General features: G+C 48.5%; 1 protein-coding gene across 1 annotated transcript in view; it reads left to right on the forward strand.

Annotated features, from left to right (window-relative positions):
- Positions 1–977: 977 nt before the first annotated feature.
- Positions 978–20625, forward strand: part of LOC135510316 (insulin receptor substrate 2-B-like) — a 21944-nt gene continuing 2296 nt past the window's right edge. Inside the window, 3 exon segments of the mRNA XM_064931153.1 lie at positions 978–4011; positions 4061–5087; positions 5090–5425. Coding sequence (XP_064787225.1) covers positions 1288–4011; positions 4061–5087; positions 5090–5425 — 4087 coding nt within the window. The 5' untranslated portion in view covers positions 978–1287.

Consider the following 20625-nt stretch of genomic DNA (forward strand, 5'->3'; position numbering starts at 1 on the left):
TCAGAGCAGGAGAGCTGATCTTTTTTAATACGATTATGGAGATGGATGCCCTGTTCCTAGATCAGCACCTTTACTCGCCGTGATGTGTGTTTTGTCCTATATTATTATTTTATTTATTTACATTTTTTTTAAATCCCAGCACGTCCCGCAGGAGGCCTTTTGCCTTTTCAAATAAAATAAAATGTAAAAAAATTGGTCGAAATGCTTGTGCTTCTAGTTCCGACAGTGCAGTAGTATCTAACAAGTAATCTATCAAATTCACAACGACTCCCTTATACACACAAGTGTAGAGGGATGAACAAAATGGCCAACGGCCGTCAATGTAAATAAGAATTTGTTCTTATCTGATTTGCCTAGTTAAATAAAGGTTAACTAACTCTTAGAAGCATTCCGAATATTGGCCCTGAAATAATCGGATAGGTGGTATTCATAGCATTTACAATGGGTTTAGGGTAGTCCCTGCCATGTTGCTTACACCTATTCAGTTCTTTGGGATCTGCAAAGTATACCAAAGTGGTAGGAGATAAGGAAATGTTTTAGGGCACATTTGGCCTTCAATGCCTACAAATAAGTAGCACAGGATAAACTTGCAATATGAAACTTGCAAACTAAAACAGCACAGCCATTGGTCCATGTGGTCACACTGTGATTAGATAACCTCAACGTCAATCAACCATATTGTCCAATGAGAGTGGTAGCATCAACGAACGCCTATCACTCTACTGATAATCATTGGCCAGTCAAATGTCGATCATCACAAAAACGTACCCTCCTCTTTTAACCTCAATGACACTCCGTGCGAGATCATTAGTCGACCGTATTGACGTAAAACACGAATTACCCTCAATTATTGGCTTTTTTACCTGTCAGTTCCTGTCAATCTCGCTGAACGTCCAATGAGAAGCCCCAACTCGCTCATTATTCCTCCTGCTTATGGGTACGCGCAAGTCACGTGATGTTTGTGCTCCGCTCGGTAGAGTTGTGTACAGTGGGAGAAGGGGACTGATTGCTAGCTAACGATTAAAGAAACGGGGTTGAACGTGGAAACGTTTCACACGGTGGGCTTCCTTTCCTAAAAGCGTACATTAGATACCTGTTTGTGACGAAGAGGCCAGGACCGGCCGTTTTCAAACAGAACCAACATACAGTTACGCTTGTATTGAAGCTAACCATCGCGCCGTGTAGCCACAGCACAACACAGCCAGTCGGAGCCCGTCTCCAAAACAAGAATGGGGTCTAGGTCCACAGCACGGTTTAGGTAAAGTGACCTTTGGTTGTGTTTTCTAAATGGCAAATTTCACAAATTACCAAGAAAGCAAAGCGGCTATGTTGTTAGTGGAGACGCAACAGAGGGGCATCGGGACGAAACCAGCGGCAGCCAATGATGGAGACACGGTCGGGGAACCCCCTTCCCCGTTATTGAATATCGGTGGCGTCGGGGCCAGCGGAGCTCGTTTCCATCAGCACTTGCCGCCCTCCAGCCACCATCACTACCCCCAGAGCTCGCTGCCCAAAGGACAACAACACCCGCTATCCCACCACTACCAGGCGGCGACGGAGCATCATCTCTCTGTTGAAAACATCACGGAGTCCCCGGTAAGGAAAGCCTCGTCATCGTCTTTGAACCTGGTACAGCAGGACCCCGCTGCTAGCCACCACGCACTCGCTGCGTCGGTAAACGCGGCCTCAGCCGCGATACAACTAGCCGCGAATGCTAATGTTAGCGTGGCTACCTCAGAAGGTGTAGTGGACGACATTCAGAAGTGTGGCTATCTGCGGAAACAGAAACACGGTCACAAGAGGTTTTTCGTGCTGAGGGCGGCCAGCCACCTAGGCCTCAGTCGGTTGGAGTACTATGACAGCGAGAAAAAATTCCGTAACAGTCTGCGGTCTGCTGCTACGGCAGCTGCAAACGGTACGGTCGCCCCTTCTCCCCCGAAAAGGGTGATCTATCTGTATCAGTGCTTCACTGTCAACAAACGAGCAGATTCCAAAAACAAACACCTCATAGCCCTCTACACTAAGGATGAATACTTTGCTATTGTAGCTGAAAACGAGCAGGAACAAGATGACTGGTATGTAGCGCTGAGTGAACTGATGAGTGAGGGGAAAAAGGGGCATCTAGACTCGGACGAGTTGGATGATGGCTACGGTACCGTCACACCAGGTACGGTTTTCAAAGAGGTGTGGCAGGTGAACGTGAAACCCAAAGGGCTGGGTCAGACCAAGAACCTCACAGGTGTGTATCGTTTATGCCTCTCTACTAAAACTATCCACCTGGTCAAACTAAACTCTGAGACGCCATGTGTCAACCTTCAGCTGATGAACATCAGACGCTGTGGACACTCAGAAAGCTTCTTCTTCATGGAGGTAGGTCGGTCATCCTCTATAGGCCCTGGGGAGATATGGATGCAGGTAGATGACTCTGTAGTGGCCCAGAACATGCATGAGACCATCCTGGAGACCATGAAGGCTCTGAAGGCCTTTGCTGAGATCCGCCCCAGGAGCAAGAGCCAATCTTCTGGCTCCAACCCCATCGCTTTTATCACCACCCGCCGTCACCTAGGTAACCTGCCTCCGAGCCAGACAGGTCTCCAGCGCCGCTCCAGGACTGAGTCGGTGGTTGGGACGCCGCCGTCGAGTAAGAGCTCTGGCGCCAGCGGCTATCGCTTCCGAACATCGAGCGAGGGTGAGGGGACGATGAACCGGCCATTCCGATCTGTTACCGGCAGCCTGATCCACCTGAACACTGCCCGGATACACCTGGGGCGCCAGGAGGGCGGGGTAGGGGCAGGGAATACCGGGAGCACCGGGGTTGTAGGGCGCTACGCCAGGGCACTACCAGGGTCCACCTACCACGCCCGCTCCGCCTCGCTCCCCGTCTCCCACTTTCCCTCCACCACCTCCCCCGTCAGCGTGTCCAGCAGCAGCGGGCATGGCTCCGTCTCCGATACCCTTACCCGGCCCTCCTCAGCGTCCATCTGCGGTTCCCCCTCCGACGGAGGCTTCAACTCCTCAGACGAGTACGGCTCCAGCCCTGGAGACTTCCGCTACTTCAGGGTCCGGAGCAACACTCCTGATTCCCTTGGCAACACCCCACCAATCAGAGAAGAGAACTGCATGAGCGACTACATGGCCATGGGCTGGCACCGTGAGGTGTTTGGAGCCGCCAGCGGTGGAGGGAGTAGCTCTGGCAGTGCGGAGACGCCCAACCGGGACGAGAGCACGTCGACGGATGACGACAGGTCCCTGAGGAGACGTACACACTCGTTCACGCGGCCCGGGGGTCAGGGGGGTGTTGCCGGCGGCAGCAGTGGTGTGACGGTGTACCAGAAGATGACCCAGACCACCTTCTCGCTGGACGAGTCGGTGTCCGTGGGAGAGGCCCTGTCTCTCGGCCGCACCGACAGCATCACCCAGCCTTCCTCCTCTTCTTCTTCCCTCCGCTCTGACTACAGCTCCTGCTCCGAGCACAGCCAGGGCCGACCCCCTCCTCCTTCGGCCAAGGAGGACAGCGGCTACATGCCCATGTTGTGTGGGGTGGCAGCCTCACCCTGTGACGCACCGGACTACATGCCTATGCAACCCAGCTCCCCCTCTCTTCACCACCACCATCCCCAGCACTCCCACTCTCCCCAGGCCCCCCGCTCAGCCCAACAGCCCACAGACCCCCGTGGCTACATGATGATGCTACCAGGGGGGCGGAACTCCTCTTCCCCAGTCCAGGCCTCCCCCAGCTCCCACAGCAGTAGCAGTAACATGGGTCTGGGTGGAGGTAGTGTCAGTAGTTCTGGTAGTATAGTGGAGCGGCCCGAGAATGGAGAGTACATGGACATGTCGTACAGCAGTAGCGGAGGAGGTGGAGGGGACGCGGCAGGGGGACGGAAGTTCTCCAACGAGGGGGGATACTACGCACTGAGCAACCCTGAAGGGAGAGACCCCAAATCATACAACTACAGCCCCTACTTCTCCCTGCCTCGCTCCTACAAGGCCCCCGCTGCGAGAGAGGGAGCAGAGAGAGAGGGAGCAGAGAGAGAGGGAGCAGAGAGAGAGGGAGCAGAGAGAGCATGATGAGTATGTACCCATGAGCTCCCCGGCAAAACCAGTCTACTCCCAGGTTGCTACCGGCAACGTCGGCGAGAGGGGCGTGACGACGAGGGGTGTTGGTAGTGGGGGGTCTGACACCCCTCACATCCTCCCTCACGGCTACCCGCCCCCTCCCTACGGGGTGCACCACCAAGCGGCTAACGGTGACCGTCGGTCGACCCCGGTCCGGCCCAACCGCCTCCCCCTAGGGCGCCGCAGCTTCCACGGGTCACTGAGGGTCAGCGAGCCGGACGCCGCCGAGGTACTCTCCAGCCCTGGAGAGTACATCAACATCGAGTTTGGGGGCCGCTACGGACCCCCAACGTCCTGCTCCCTCTCTGCCCAGGATGGCTCACCCTCGGTGGTCTCTGCTGAGCAGCGCCACTCCCCTCCCCACCCCTATCCTCAGAACCAGGACTATATGAGTGTAGAGGTGGGGGTTGGAGGTGGGGGTGATGATGGAGGACGCCTGGCTAAGAACAAGTCTCCCAGACCCTCACTGGTGGCTCCCTGGAACCCACCCAGCTACATCCGACCTCTTGCCGCTGGGTCCTCCGTGAGTGGGGCCCCTGGTTCTTCTGGAGCTCGATGGCGGACGGGGACAGATGACTACACAGATATGACCTTTAACCTCAGCAGTGGTGAGGAGTCGCGGGGGATACGGAGTAGTCCCACGGCCATGCTGCAGCACCTGTGTTTAATGGAGAGCTGCTACCCCCCCACTTTAACCCCCACCTCTGCCTCCCCTCCCTCCTCCAGCCCCCAGCTTGAGCCCATCAAGGTGGTACGTGCGGACTCCCAGGGGCGACGCCGACACAGCTCCGAAACGTTTTCCTCATCCTCCACCTCTGGAGGAGTCGGAGCCACAAGCTCCAGCACCAACCCCAACTCCTCCTCGGGCTCAGCCAACCCCTCGGCCCTCAACGTAGCTCATCTGGCCGAGAGCTCCAAGTGGACCGGCTCTGGCTCCTTTGACAGTGTGTGGATGTGTGTTGAGGGGGTAGGGGGGACTCGGCCGGTCTCCCTGCCCGTCCAGGGCCTTCTGATCTGGGCATTGCCTCAGCCTCATCTGTGTGTCCTCCTGGGGGTCGGATGTGCAGGAACATGTCTGTGGGGTATCAGAACGGACTCAACTACATCGCCCTGGAGCTGAGAGAGGACCGGGACTCAAACCCTCTACCCATACCCCAGCAGCAGCAGGGAGGCACCGGGCATGGTACCGGGGTGACCCCCAATGCCCCCCAAGCCAGTAACCTGACTGTGCCAGTAGCAGAGGACAACGGAGCCTATGGCAGTATAGACTACATCAAGTCAGACAGGATGACTGCCACGTCCAAGGGTGAGTGACAGAGGGATTGTGGGGTGGGGGGGGGGGTGCATACGTGTCTGTCTATATGCATATGTCTGTGAGGCTTGGGCGGTGTACCGTATACTGGGGTATTTGGAAATAGCTACAGGATGGTTTTTCAATACCGTCAATACTGTTGAAACAATTTATTTTAAGTTTGTCTACATTTGAATATTTGTATCTCCTTTTTTTTAAGTAAATACCGGCAGTCAACTTGTGCAACGTGTGTTAGAAGATAAAGCAGATGGCGCTCTTCATTTCACCTGTCACATTATTTAACGTTCTGAAGTTTACCGTAGTTCCCCAGAACAGGTGAGCCAGTCAGGTGTGTGTTTGTGAAGAGCACAATGGGAGAAAGCCGGAGCAGGTGAGACAGTCAGGTGTGTGTTTGTGAAGAGCACAATGGGAGAAAGCCGGAGCAGGTGAGCCAGTCAGGTGTGTGTTTGTGAAGAGCACAATGGGAGAAAGCCAGAGCAGGTGAGCCAGTCAGGTGTGTGTTTGTGAAGAGCACAATGGGAGAAAGCCGGAGCAGGTGAGTCAGTCAGGTGTGTGTTTGTGAAGAGCACAATGGGAGAAAGCCGGAGCAGGTGAGTCAGTCAGGTGTGTGTTTGTGAAGAGCACAATGGGAGAAAGCCGGAGCAGGTGAGTCAGTCAGGTGTGTGTTTGTGAAGAGCACAATGGGAGAAAGCTGGAGCAGGTGAGCCAGTCAGGTGTGTGTTTGTGAAGAGCACAATGGGAGAAAGCCAGAGCAGGTAGGTCAGTCAGGTGTGTGTTTGTGAAGAGCACAATGGGAGAAAGCCAGAGCAGGTGAGTCCAGCTGTGCATTGACAGGGGTCTCGTTTTAAATTGAAAGTTAAGTGGCGTTTTGCTTCAATAGAGTGATCAGGGACGTGCAACTGTAGTTTTCCTTCACATAAAATACATTAGTGCAACACATTAGGCAGGAAACGGATTCCTTCTCATCGGAGGACAGCAGAAGTGTAACGTTATTTGGCTGCCAGCCACACAAGTAGGCTAAATGAGTTTACAGTGAAAAAGCAAGGTATGTTTTGCAACAACGATGCATGGCCATCATATTAAAGTTCATCATAGAATGTAGCCAGCTACATTTCCTCATGTTTTTCTTCAAGGTGAACTAGCATTCTACCAGAGAACAGTAGCTACACATCTGTCAGAGACCTGTTTGCTGATAGAATGCCCGTTTGTGGAGAAGTGCAACAGAAGCACAAAGTTAGTCTGATCCCGAGGAGAAATTACAATAAGAAGCATTTTAGTTCTGTGTTTACAAAATGCAGCAAGATATTTCTTGTGTTGTTTAATAATTTTTTTCCTGTCTGGAAAAATGAATAATTCTCCATTAACTAGCTATCAAGTTAAGTGGCTGTCTAATAAGGTGACGGGGCATCATCATATTGTGTGTATTATTATTTATTATTATTTTTTTTTTTACGTGTTCAAGAAGTCCCAGACCTTTGGATGAGTTATCTGTACAGCTGCCACTGCTCTCTTTTCATTCTCTTGCATTTTTTCTCTCCTCTCTGTTGTCCGTCTGTTTGCTCCTCCCACATTTTCTGTGAGCAGAGCAGGCAGGGCCGTTGCCATAGCGACTCCAGACTCTACACAGACGCAGCGTGTCTGCTACTATAGAGCCAGCACTGTTCATTTGCACAATTTCTCTCGTTCACATTCGCTTGTAAATGTCCAAACTCACCAAAAAGAATATTCGGTTGCTCCTACCTATATATGTATAACTAACTATGTGTGCTGGTCTGCCTGTCTATGCAATTTGGTTATTTTTTTTTCCGTTTGTCCTCGTTAGCATACTTAGCTAGCAGCTTACACGGAAATTCGCTATTACATGTGCTAATTTTGTTAGCATTCTGATAGACACCCAATGGGTTTATACTAAGCTGGTAATACAGTAAATCCCAGGGTAGAGAACACTAGTCTGTGTCTGCGCGTGCTGGCCCTCCAGTTGTCGGCAAGCCCTGCAGTGCAAAAGGTAATAATGATAAGAGAGGGATCTGCGCGTGCTGGCCCTCCAGTTGTCGGCAAGCCCTGCAGTGCAAAAGGTAATAATGATAAGAGAGGGATCTGCGCGTGCTGGCCCTCCAGTTGTCGGCAAGCCCTGCAGTGCAAAAGGTAATAATGATAAGAGAGGGATTCTCACCTACTGTACTCCACACACTTCATTGACCCAGGTCCTGACCATTGTGCCAAAGTGGGTCAAACTGTACCTATGGTAACTATGGAGAAACCTTGACCTGCAGTTGCCCGTGTGTGTGTTTCCACCAGAGAGAGTGTGAGTTTGTTTGTGTTCACTGAATTGACTCCTTGCTGCCCTACTGGGCGAGGTTCTTCCTTAGTTTTGTTCCATTGGAAAACCAACACTCCGTTTGTGGGTGTCGTGTGGAGATGTGTGTGGTTTTCCATAGAAAAACCAACTCTTCTCCAATAAAGCTTGTCACTGTTTGAAGTGTTTCCACTGTCATACTAGTGTATGTGTGTGTGGAGTCATGCAGAGGGTCTTTGATGTGCTCTAATTGGCCCAGTGTGTCGGGGCACCACAGCAATAGAACAGAGCCACAGGAAATGCACCACTATCACAGGAATACACTTCCTGTGACCTGCCTTCAGCAGCCAACCAGGCCCATTTCAGCGCACCTTCTGAAACAGGGAAGTAGGCTACTGGGTCCTGTTCGTTTGGGCATGCTGTAGCAAAACCTTTTTACATAGAGTAGCGACTGTTAGCTAGCTAGCTGTGCCCTTTCCTATCCCACATCCAAGGCCTCCTTCATAGTGTGACCGTGTGAGCCTACTAGTTGTATTGGTCTTGGAGCTGAGTTAAGGTCCTGTAGTAGAGATTGCTGAGAGTGTGAGCTAGCTACCCTTTCCTATCCCACATCTATATTTACTGTTTTATTTTCAGACTGACAGTTATTTATGAGCTGGGTCTAGCAGTAGGCATGTGTGTGCTTCATCCCAAATTGCACCCTGAGCCCTGGTCAAAAGTAGTGCACTGTGTAGGGAATAGGGTGCCATTTGAGACACAGAATGTGTACTGGCCCTAACGCAGGAAGGTGCACCGGCAACTGGATCGCCTTACGTGTGTGTGTGTGTGTGTGTGTGTGTGTGTGTGTGTGTGTGTGTGTGTGCGAGCATGTTTGGTGTTGAACCTGAACTCTCTCTGATGTAAATACATACACACAGATGTTAAATATAATCTCTATGTTAAATCAATTTTAATGTTTTAGTACGATGTAGATTATACCGCTGTCATTAATTGATGTATTGCTGTATGATAAGTTGCTATGACACATACAACAGGTAATCAACAAGGGACTATGTGTTCTATGGAAAAATGAATGAATGACGTGGAAGGTTTGTACCATGACGTTCTAGTGGAGTGGAACTGACCTTTCACAGTTGCATTGTTTTCCAGAGAACACATAGATTTCCTAGTTATAATTTGAAATGTGTTAATTTGCCAGTAGAAATGTGTTCAACATCCACTGAAGTAGCTAACAAGTCTACTTGCTGCACCCTCGACAACCACTGTGATTATTATTATTTGACCCTGCTGGTCATCTATGAACATTTGAACATCTTGGCCATGTTCTGTTATAATCTCCACCCGGCACAGCCAGAAGACTGGCCACCCCTCAGAGCCTGGTTCCTCTCTAGGTTTCTTCGTAGGTTTTGGCCTGTTTTAGGGAGTTTATCCTAGCCACCGTGCTTCTATACCTGCATTGCTTGCCCTTTGGGGTTTTAGGCTGGGTTTCTGTACAGCACTTACTTTGTGACATCAGCTGATGTAAGAAGGGCTTTATAAATACATTTGATTGATTGATTTGAAATGTGATACTAGATGGCTACAGTAGTTGCTGTGGTAACCAAACAGACCAAACAATACCGATACTGTTTTCAATCCGACTTTTGCTTTCAAAAGAAGCTCAAACAAAACATACCATGCGTTATAGGGAAATAATGCATGCTCTGGAACACCAATCAGAAAGGAGTATTCAACAATGCCATGGCATAAGATGATGTAAGACTTACATACTAATACTACTGTAACAGCAACTGCTTCAAGTAGTGTTATCAGCCATTTCCATGGCAATGTAGTTTCGTTAGGCCTATATCGACTTGTATGTTAGTGTGTCCTTTGTTACTCATAGGTAAACGCCTCCTGTCTGAGTCAAAGCCAGGGTATTTTCTCATGTAGGAGTATATTAGACTCGTGACTAACTGGCTAGCTAGCTGTTTACTGTTGTAAAGTGTGTGTGTGTGTACTATGGTAAGCCTGAATGTTTTCTCATATTCTCTAGGATTGGGATCATCAACTAGATTCAGCCGCGGGCCATTTTTTAAAAATTTTTATTTTCTTGAACGGATAGTTGGTGGGGCGGGAACGGTCACGTGTCTCTCTATTGTTCGTGGGAATACTTGCGAACAGATTTTTCCAAAAATCTCTTAGAGCTGATTTCCTGGTGTTTTTATAGTCTTGTGTCCAACAATATAAAAACAATAATAATCATGTAATTCTAAAATCACTCGTGGGCCATCCTGCTGTAGGATGTTGAATGACTGTGTGATAGTTGTAGGCTTTGCTGGGGAGTGAATGTTCTCCCACATTCAGATAGGAGGAGGAAGAATATGAAATTGGTTGAGTAATCAAATTCTTGGGTCACTATGTGCCTCAAAGGGAAACAATCTACTCCAATGCTTTTTTTATTCATTGTTGGACATAAAAGACTGAAAAAACAGTAGCAAATCAGCACCAAGGGATTTTGATTTCTGAAATCTGTTCCAAATTATTCTCACGCATGCAGTGTGTGTGTGTGTGTGTGTGTACATTCTAGGTACATGCCATGTTGTTTTCCCCCAGAATTAAACTGGAATGTCCACTAGTGGCACTCTGAAGAGCCCAGGACATGATATAACGACTCCTGACACCCCTAGAGATGCCCTCTAGCACCTCTAACCCTCCACGAGACCTAAGTGGTCTAAAAGCGACAGTGGAATAGCCTAGTTATTGCTCTGGTTTTCCTGAGAGACTCGCCAGGGTCCGTTATGCCGGAATTGTGATGTCATCAATTAGAATGTTCCTTCTTCGAAACAGATTCAGAATGGGAAGGAATTCTACCTCCCCGTAAAGGGGCATTCCTTATCAGCCAGTATTGCCAGATAGTATTGGCGTTAACATAACGTTTGTGTTACTGTAGTGTGTGTGTGTGTGTTACTGTGTGTTTGTGTTACTGTACTGTAGTGTGTGTTACTGTGTGTGTGTTTGTGTTACTGTTTCTGTAGTGTGTTACTGTGTGTGTTTGTGTTACTGTAGTGTGTGTTACTGTTTGTGCTACTCTACTCTACTGTAGTGTGTGTGTGTTACTGTACTCTACTGTAGTGTGTGTGTTACTCTACTCTAGTGTGTGTGACTCTACTGTAGTGTGTGTGACTCTACTGTAGTGTGTGTGACTCTACTGTAGTGTGTGTGACTCTACTGTAGTGTGTGTGACTACTGTAGTGTATGTGTCTACTGTAGTGTGTGTGTGACTCTACTGTAGTGTGTGTGACTACTATTCCCTCACTGTATTGCCGTTCCTCCTTGTAGTTTGATCCTCCACAGATGGTCTTGATAAAAGAGCAGGTTTTTACTAGTTTAACTCTCTCCCTATAGGAATGTGATGTTAGCTAAGTTTATTAGCCACACAAACACGGGGACATGGAGAGGGATAATGCAGAGGCAGTTGTTGTTGCTAATGTTTGCACTGTGTGTGTTTTGGCATTGCTGGCTTCTAAATGGACACACACGCTTGCTTTCTCTCGCTCTCTCTCCTTTTGTCCTTCTGAGTTTCAAATTCAATAGGCCTATTTAGAGTGTGTGTGTGTGTGTGTCGGAGAAATTGTATTTTCACTGAACAAAAAATATAAATGCAATGATTTTACTGAGTTACAGTTCATATAAGGAAATCAGTCAATTGAAATGAATTCATTAGGCCCTAATCTATGGATTTCACATGACTGGGCAGGGGAGCAGCCATGGGTGGGCCTGGGAGGGCATGGGCCCACCCACTGGAAAACACGGAGGGCAATGTTGCCAAAGCGAAGTGTTACACAAAAATGATGAAAAGAACGGCGACAAAAACAAGAATACACCTATAAAAGCATAATGTATAAAACAAAGAAATATAGAAACATACAACGAATGGCTCATGTTCAGAATCTAATTCGAAAAAACAATAAATGACTGGTGGTACTTATATTGTTTGTTGCTTATTATACAGAAAATAGTAGGCTACATTCCATGTTTCCTGCCTTAGCTTGTCTCTCTCTGTAGCAGTTTCTCTCTCTATGTTAAGCCTGTGATTTTCCCATGTTTCCTGCCTTAGCTTGTCTCTCTCTGTAGCAGTTTCTCTCTCTATGTTAAGCCTGTGATTTTCCCATGTTTCCTGCCTTAGCTTGTCTCTCTCTGTAGCAGTTTCTCTCTCTATGTTAAGCCTGTGATTTTCCCATGTTTCCTGCCTTAGCTCGTCTCTCTCTGTAGACAGTGAGAGAAACTTCTATGTTAAGCCTGTGATTTTCCATGTTTCCTGCCTTAGCTTGTGGCAAGCTGTGACGTACTGTGCTGCCAACTCTTTAACATCAGACCTTAGTTTGATTGTTCTGTGAATGTAGCACTTTACAGTTTGAATTTAGGGGAGAAGGAATCTTCTATACTGAACAAAAATGTGGAGCCAGGCCCAGCGAATAAGAATCTGTTTTCCCCCACAAAATTACTTTATTACAGCAATACGTGTCTGCCTCTCTCTCTCTCTGCCTGCCTCTGTCTTGTCTGTCTGCCTTTGTCTCTCTCTCTCTCTGTGCCTGCCTCTCTCTCTCTCTCTCTCTCTCTTTCTCTGCCTGCCTCTCTTTCTTTGCCTGCCTCTCTTTCTTTGCCTGCCTCTCTTTCTTTGCCTGCCTCTCTTTCTTTGCCTGCCTCTCTTTCTTTGCCTGCCTCTTTCTTTGCCTGCCTCTCTTTCTTTGCCTGCCTCTCTTTCTCTGCCTGCCTCTCTTTCTCTGCCTGCCTCTCTTTCTCTGCCTGCCTCTCTTTCTCTGCCTGCCTCTCTTTCTCTGCCTGCCTCTCTTTCTCTGCCTGCCTCTCTTTCTCTGCCTGCCTCTCTTTCTCTGCCTGCCTCTCTTTCTCTGCCTGCCTCTCTTTCTCTGCCTGCCTCTCTCTCTCTCTCTCTCTGGCTTGTCTGTCTTTGACTCTCTCTGTCTCTGCCTGTCTCTCTCTGCCTGCCTGCCTCTCTTTGTGCCTGGCTCTGTCTTGTCTGTCTCTGTGTGTTAAGCCTGTGATTAGTTGATAATACCATTAGCTGCCTAAGACAGTCGGGGGAGGGGCTAATGCCCAAATTCTACAAATGTATAGGATGCATAAATGTGGCCTACAAGGGTTGTGCTCCCGCGGAAATCTAATTAACATAATACAAAAATCCCCGTGGATATCGGTCTGTCTAAGCTAGAGAGATGTTTTTGTTGCATGGCCTGCATCTCAATCCACTGCACCTTCGATGTCGCCCTCCCGCACCTGCTTTGAAAGGTGGCAGAGCTAAAGTGGTGTTTGTCAGATCATGAGACATCCGGTCAAAAGTTTGATGATTTTTTTTTTTTACTATTTTCTACATTGTAGAATAATAGTGAAGACATCAAAACTATGAAATAACACATATGGAATCACGTAGTAACCAAAAAAGTAAGGGCATACGTAAGGGGTTTTACGGTAGTTTGAAGGCATGTACAGCAGAAAGTCTCTGGTTACCATGGAGATGACCTAACTCACTGACTGAACTCTCCTCAAAGAGATCACATTTTAATTTGGGAGATCGCAAAATATAACTGATACATTCAAGACGGGATAAACAATATTCAGAAAATGCTAAAACACATTTCTTTTAGTAATTTTATTTTATTTCTATTACTTTCTAGCACGTCAAGCTAACTAACAGGGTAGCCAGCTAGCTTTGTAACCATGGACTGTGTTTCTTCCATTGTGTGTCTAAGCAGCTAGCCCGCTAGCTAGCTGTCTAGCCGGTAGAGGTTTTCCTTTTGAAACCAGGCCAGAGGAAAGCAACATTCACCTCCACAAATGCGGTTTACTTTGATGTCCATTTTGAATGAAGCACCCTTTAACTTTTTCGCTTAATTGACTTAAAGTTAAGGTAACTTTAGGGGAAATTAACTTTTTAAATATGTTTCATGGAACTGGGCCCAGACCTTTTGGCAGAGGTCAAATGACAGGTTACAATAGCAAATGAAAGACTTTTGGTTGCATTTTTAAAAAATGATCTGGCTTTACTTGTGGACATGTTGTATAACGCACCTTTTAACAGAAAAAGAAATGTCATTTTAAGTAGGCAGGCATCTGAAAAATAACCTTTAACATTATGAATTAGGCTGTTTTGTATCCTACACGCACACTGACACACACTGACGGGGTCATGGAGGGTGAAAGTACAGCGACACTAGTGGGATTTAAGAATGGCTCTTTATGATAGTACTTTGTGGGCATGGCTGGTTTCTAAATGTACTCACATGCACACAAACACACCTTTCGTTATCTCTTTTTCTGTCTCTCTTTCTCTCTCTGACTGTCACAGACAGACCCTTATGCCAGTGTTTTTCAAACTTCCCCTCTGGGTCCCTCAGCCGTTCCATGTATTCAAACTATTCCATAGCTAACACACCTGATTTCAGTTGTCAACTGATTCTGTTTGGCTTTTTCCAAGTTGTATTTTTCTCTGCTTTTGTTTTTCCCGGTTTCTGTTTTTCCCCCCGTGTTTTTCCCCTCGTGTTTTTCCCGGTTTCTGTTTTTCCCGGTTTCTGTTTTTCCCGGTTTCTGTTTTTCCCGGTTTCTGTTTTTCCCGGTTTCTGTTTTTCCCGGTTTCTGTTTTTCCCGGTTTCTGTTTTTCCCGGTTTCTGTTTTTCCCGGCTTCTGTTTTTCCCGGCTTCTGTTTTTCCCGGCTTCTGTTTTTCCCGGCTTCTTTTTTCCCGGCTTCTGTTTTTCCCGGCTTCTGTTTTTCCCGGCTTCTGTTTTTCCCGGCTTCTGTTTTTCCCGGCTTCTGTTTTTCCCGGCTTCTGTTTTTCCCGGCTTCTGTTTTTCCCGGCTTCTGTTTTTCCCGGCTTCTGTTTTTCCCGGCTTCTGTTTTTCCCGGCTTCCGTTTTTCCAGGTTTCCGCTCTCAAAATCACACTTTAATTATTTTTTTTAATAGAAAAACAAAAACATTTTGAATCACATCAGGAGACTACTTTAATGGTCTGGGAAAATATGGACTAGAATTTAAGTGTATTTCCCCTTTAATGGGTAACTATCCAATACACACAAGTCCAAGTTTGAGGCCGTCATTGTAAATAAGAATTTGATCTTAACTGACTTGCTTAGTTAAGTAAAAAGTTACATTTAATGCAAGTGCCACCACCCAGAGACTGTTGTTTTGGATTACTGTGTTTCTGTAGCGCTCATGTTATTTGCATAGTTTGCAAAACAAGTGGCCTCACATCCTTCTGCCAGGTAGGCAAAGGCTACTCTGAAAGGCTTTCCACCAGCCTTCAGACTGTCATCAATAGCATCAACGCTAACAGCTACACAAAGTATGGACGAGACATACGAGAGTTGCACACAAACAGACCGGTTCATTACCTGTGCCCCTTTAGGAAGTGGCAGGAAAAATGCCACCTGACCAGTTGACATGGATGGCACTACCACTTAAGTCCCACGCATCCCACCATTTTCATCAGGATATTTAGGCTACCTATTGGACTTGAGCCCCTTGGATGGAACTGACCCCAAGTCCCAAACTAGAGGGATGGGAGGGGGAGGAGGAAGGGTGAAGAAGAGTAGTGTCTAATTGGTCTACAATGTAGCTAATTCCTTCTCCTTTTTTCTCCTCCGCCCGGCTTCAGCAGTCTTCTCAGGTCAAGCCCTCTCTCTGGCGCTCTCTCTCTCTCTGGCGCTCTCTCTCTCTCTGGCGCTCTCTCTCTCTCTGGCGCTCTCTCTCTCTCTGGCGCTCTCTCTCTCTCTCTGGCGCTCTCTCTCTCTCTCTCTCTGGCGCTCTCTCTCTCTCTCTGGCGCTCTCTCTCTCTCTCTCTGGCGCTCTCTCTCTCTCTCTCTGGCGCTCTCTCTCTCTGGCGCTCTCTGGCGCTCTCTCTCTCTCTGGCGCTCTCTCTCTCTGGCGCTCTCTCTCTCTCTCTCTGGCGCTCTCTCTCTCTCTGGCGCTCTCTCTCTCTCTGGCGCTCTCTCTCTCTCTCTCTGGCGCTCTCTCTCTCTCTCTCTGGCGCTCGCTCTCTCTCTCTCTGGCGCTCTCTCTCTCTCTCTGGCGCTCTCTCTGGCGCTCGCTCTCTCTCTCTCTCTGGCGCTCTCTCTCTCTGGCGCTCTCTCTCTCTCTCTCTCTCTCTGGCGCTCTCTCTCTCTCTCTCTCTCTCTGGCGCTCTCTCTCTCTGGCGCTCTCTCTCTCTCTCTGGCGCTCTCTCTCTCTCTGGCGCTCTCTCTCTCTCTCTCTCTCTGGCGCTCTCTCTCTCTCTGGCGCTCTCTCTCTCTCTCTGGCGCTCTCTCTCTCTCTGGCGCTCTCTCTCTCTGGCGCTCTCTCTCTCTCTGGCGCTCTCTCTCTCTCTGGCGCTCTCTCTCTGGCGCTCTCTCTCTGGCGCTCTCTCTCTCTCTGGCGCTCTCTCTCTCTGGCGCTCTCTCTCTCTCTCTGGCGCTCTCTCTCTCTCTGGCGCTCTCTCTCTCTGGCGCTCTCTCTCTCTGGCGCTCTCTCTCTCTCTCTCTGGCGCTCTCTCTCTCTCTCTCTGGCGCTCTCTCTCTCTCTCTGGCACTCTCTCTCTCTCTCTCTCTGGCACTCTCTCTCTCTCTCTCTCTGGCACTCTCTCTCTGGCGCTCTCTCTCTCTGGCGCTCTCTCTGTCCTTCTTTGCCAAATAACAGGTAGGGTTCAGGGAGAAACAGATGTGATAGAAAGAGGAAAGCGAGAGGGGCAGAGAAGGGGGAGAGATGGGAATTGGAGAGGATAGAGAGACGAACAGGACAGTGGCAAAGCTAGCTGAAAATTTTCCCTGTGTTGTACCACAGGCAGTAGCTATTGGCTTACAGGCTAATCAGAGGTACTTAAACTGTAAGCTGATTTTAAAACCTGACCATTAACCTCATACCTAACCCAGACCTGACCATTAACCTCATACCTAACCCAGACCTGACCATTAACCTCATACCTAACCCAGACCTGACCATTAACCTCATACCTAACCCAGACCTGAACATTAACCTCATACCTAACCCAGACCTGACCATTAACCTCATACCTAACCCAGACCTGAACATTAACCTCATACATAACCCAGACCTGACCATTAACCTCATACCTAACCCAGACCTGACCATTAACCTCATACCTAACCCAGACCTGACCAGGAACCAAACGGGCCGAAAGGGGGAGGGACCTACCTGAATTTGTCCGATTTAAAAAAAATAATAATACTGTCTCTGTTGTAAAATGTTTTCCTACGGCGTGCACTAATGAATACAACTCAGTGTAACCCAGTCTCACCAAACTAAAATAAACTGGCTACCTCTGGTTGTGGCTGCACTGCCTATGATGATGAAAAGGACTGGACATTCACAAGCTAGCCTGGCAGCTTAGTTAGTAACAACACAAAACCATAAGGGGTTTCTAATTGTCATCTGCGTTCTGAAGAGGTCTCGAACGATCATGTGATGTTCACTCTCATAGCTTACTGTAGGTTAACTGTGTTCTATTCTGTCATATCAAACATTTCACATGAACCAATGAGGTGTTTTGTTTTGACAGTGTGTGAAATCATGTCGACTGGCTGGCTGTTGTTTTTGAGGGCCGAAGCCTTAGAGAGATTTAGCTTGGGGGGGCAGTTGTGGGAGTCTGAGGAGATTATTATGGTCAAGGTCAACTGATGTAACCATTAACCGAAGACCCCTGTCCACCTCCTCTCGCTATCTCTGTCTTTCTGTGTCTCCCCCCCCCGTAACAGACAGGTAGAGAGCGCGAGTCAGCATTCCTGTCTCTTCCCCCCCCCCCCCCGTAACAGACAGACAGAAAGCGTTAGCCAGCATTCCTGTCTCTCCAGCCCACAGCTGAAGCTCTCTCTCAAAGCACCTGTATTGTGACCCAGCAGCAATTGTTATAGCGGGACAAAGCCCAGCTGTGGGTCCACACACTCACAACAGACACACACACACTCACAACAGACACACACACACTCACAACAGACACACACACACTCACAACAGACACACACACACTCACAACAGACACACGCGCTCACAACAGACACACGCGCTCACAACAGACACACACACACTCACAACAGACACACACACACTCACAACAGACACACACACACTCACAACAGACACACACACACTCACAACAGACACACACACACTCACAACAGACACACACACACTCACAACAGACACACACACACTCACAACAGACACACACACACTCACAACAGACACACACACACTCACAACAGACACACACACACACACTCACAACAGACACACACACACACACTCACAACAGACACACACACACACTCACAACAGACACACACACACACTCACAACAGACACACACACACACTCACAACAGACACACACACACACTCACAACAGACACACACACACTCACAACAGACACACACACACACACAACAGACACACACACACACACAACAGACACACACACACACACAACAGACACACACACACTCACAACAGACACACACACACTCACAACAGACACACACACACTCACAACAGACACACACACACTCACAACAGACACACACACACTCACAACAGACACACACACACACTCACAACAGACACACACACACACTCACAACAGACACACACACACACTCACAACAGACACACACACACACTCACAACAGACACACACACACACACTCACAACAGACACACACACACACACTCACAACAGACACACACACACACACTCACAACAGACACACACACACACACTCACAACAGACACACACACACACTCACAACAGACACACACACACACTCACAACAGACACACACACACACTCACAACAGACACACACACACACTCACAACAGACACACACACACACTCACAACAGACACACACACACACTCACAACAGACACACACACACACTCACAACAGACACACACACACACTCACAACAGACACACACACACACTCACAACAGACACACACACACACTCACAACAGACACACACACACACTCACAACACACACACACACACACACACACACACACACAGACAGACACACACACACACACACACAGACACACACACACACACTCACAACAGACACACACACACACTCACAACAGACACACACACACACTCACAACAGACACACACACACACTCACAACAGACACACACACACACACTCACAACAGACACACACACACACACACAACAGACACACACACACACTCACAACAGACACACACACACTCACAACAGACACACACACACTCACAACAGACACACACACACTCACACAGACACACACACACTCACACACACACACACTCACACAGACACACACTCACAACAGACACACACACACACTCACAACAGACACACACACACACTCACAACAGACACACACACACACTCACAACAGACACACACACACACTCACAACAGACACACACACACACTCACAACAGACACACACACACACTCACAACAGACACACACACACACTCACAACAGACACACACACACACTCACAACAGACACACACACACACTCACAACAGACACACACACACACTCACAACAGACACACACACACACTCACAACAGACACACACACACACTCACAACAGACACACACACACACAACAGACACAACAGACAGACACACACACACACACACACACAGACAGACACACACACACACACACACACAACAGACACACACACACACACACAACAGACACACACACACACTCACAACAGACACACACACACACTCACAACAGACACACACACACACTCACAACAGACACACACACACACACTCACAACAGACACACACACACACACTCACAACAGACACACACACACACTCACAACAGACAGACACACACACACACTCACAACAGACAGACACACACACACACTCACAACAGACACACACACACACACTCACAACAGACACACACACACACACACACAGACACACACACACACACACAACAGACACACACACACACTCACAACAGACACACACACACTCACAACAGACACACACACACTCACAACAGACACACACACACTCACAACAGACACACACACACTCACAACAGACACACACACACTCACAACAGACACACACACACACTCACAACAGACACACACACACACTCACAACAGACACACACACACACTCACAACAGACACACACACACACTCACAACAGACACACACACACACTCACAACAGACACACACACACACTCACAACAGACACACACACACACTCACAACAGACACACACACACACTCACAACAGACACACACACACACTCACAACAGACACACACACACACTCACAACAGACACACACACACACTCACAACAGACACACACACACACTCACAACAGACACACACACACACTCACAACAGACACACACACACACTCACAACAGACACACACACACACACACACACACAACAGACACACACACACACACACAACAGACACACACACACACTCACAACAGACACACACACACACTCACAACAGACACACACACACACTCACAACAGACACACACACACGCTCACAACAGACACACACACACGCTCACAACAGACAGACACACACGCGCACTCACAACAGACACGCGCACTCACAACAGACACGCGCACTCACAACAGACACGCGCACTCACAACAGACACGCGCGCTCACAACAGACACGCGCGCTCACAACAGACACACGCGCTCACAACAGACACACGCGCTCACAGCAGACACACGCGCTCACAGCAGACACACGCGCTCACAACAGACTCACGCGCTCACAACAGACACGCGCACTCACAACAGACACGCGCACTCACAACAGACACGCGCACTCA

Source organism: Oncorhynchus masou, chromosome 23, assembly GCF_036934945.1.
Source record: "Oncorhynchus masou masou isolate Uvic2021 chromosome 23, UVic_Omas_1.1, whole genome shotgun sequence".
Classification (NCBI taxonomy): Eukaryota; Metazoa; Chordata; class Actinopteri; order Salmoniformes; family Salmonidae; genus Oncorhynchus; species Oncorhynchus masou.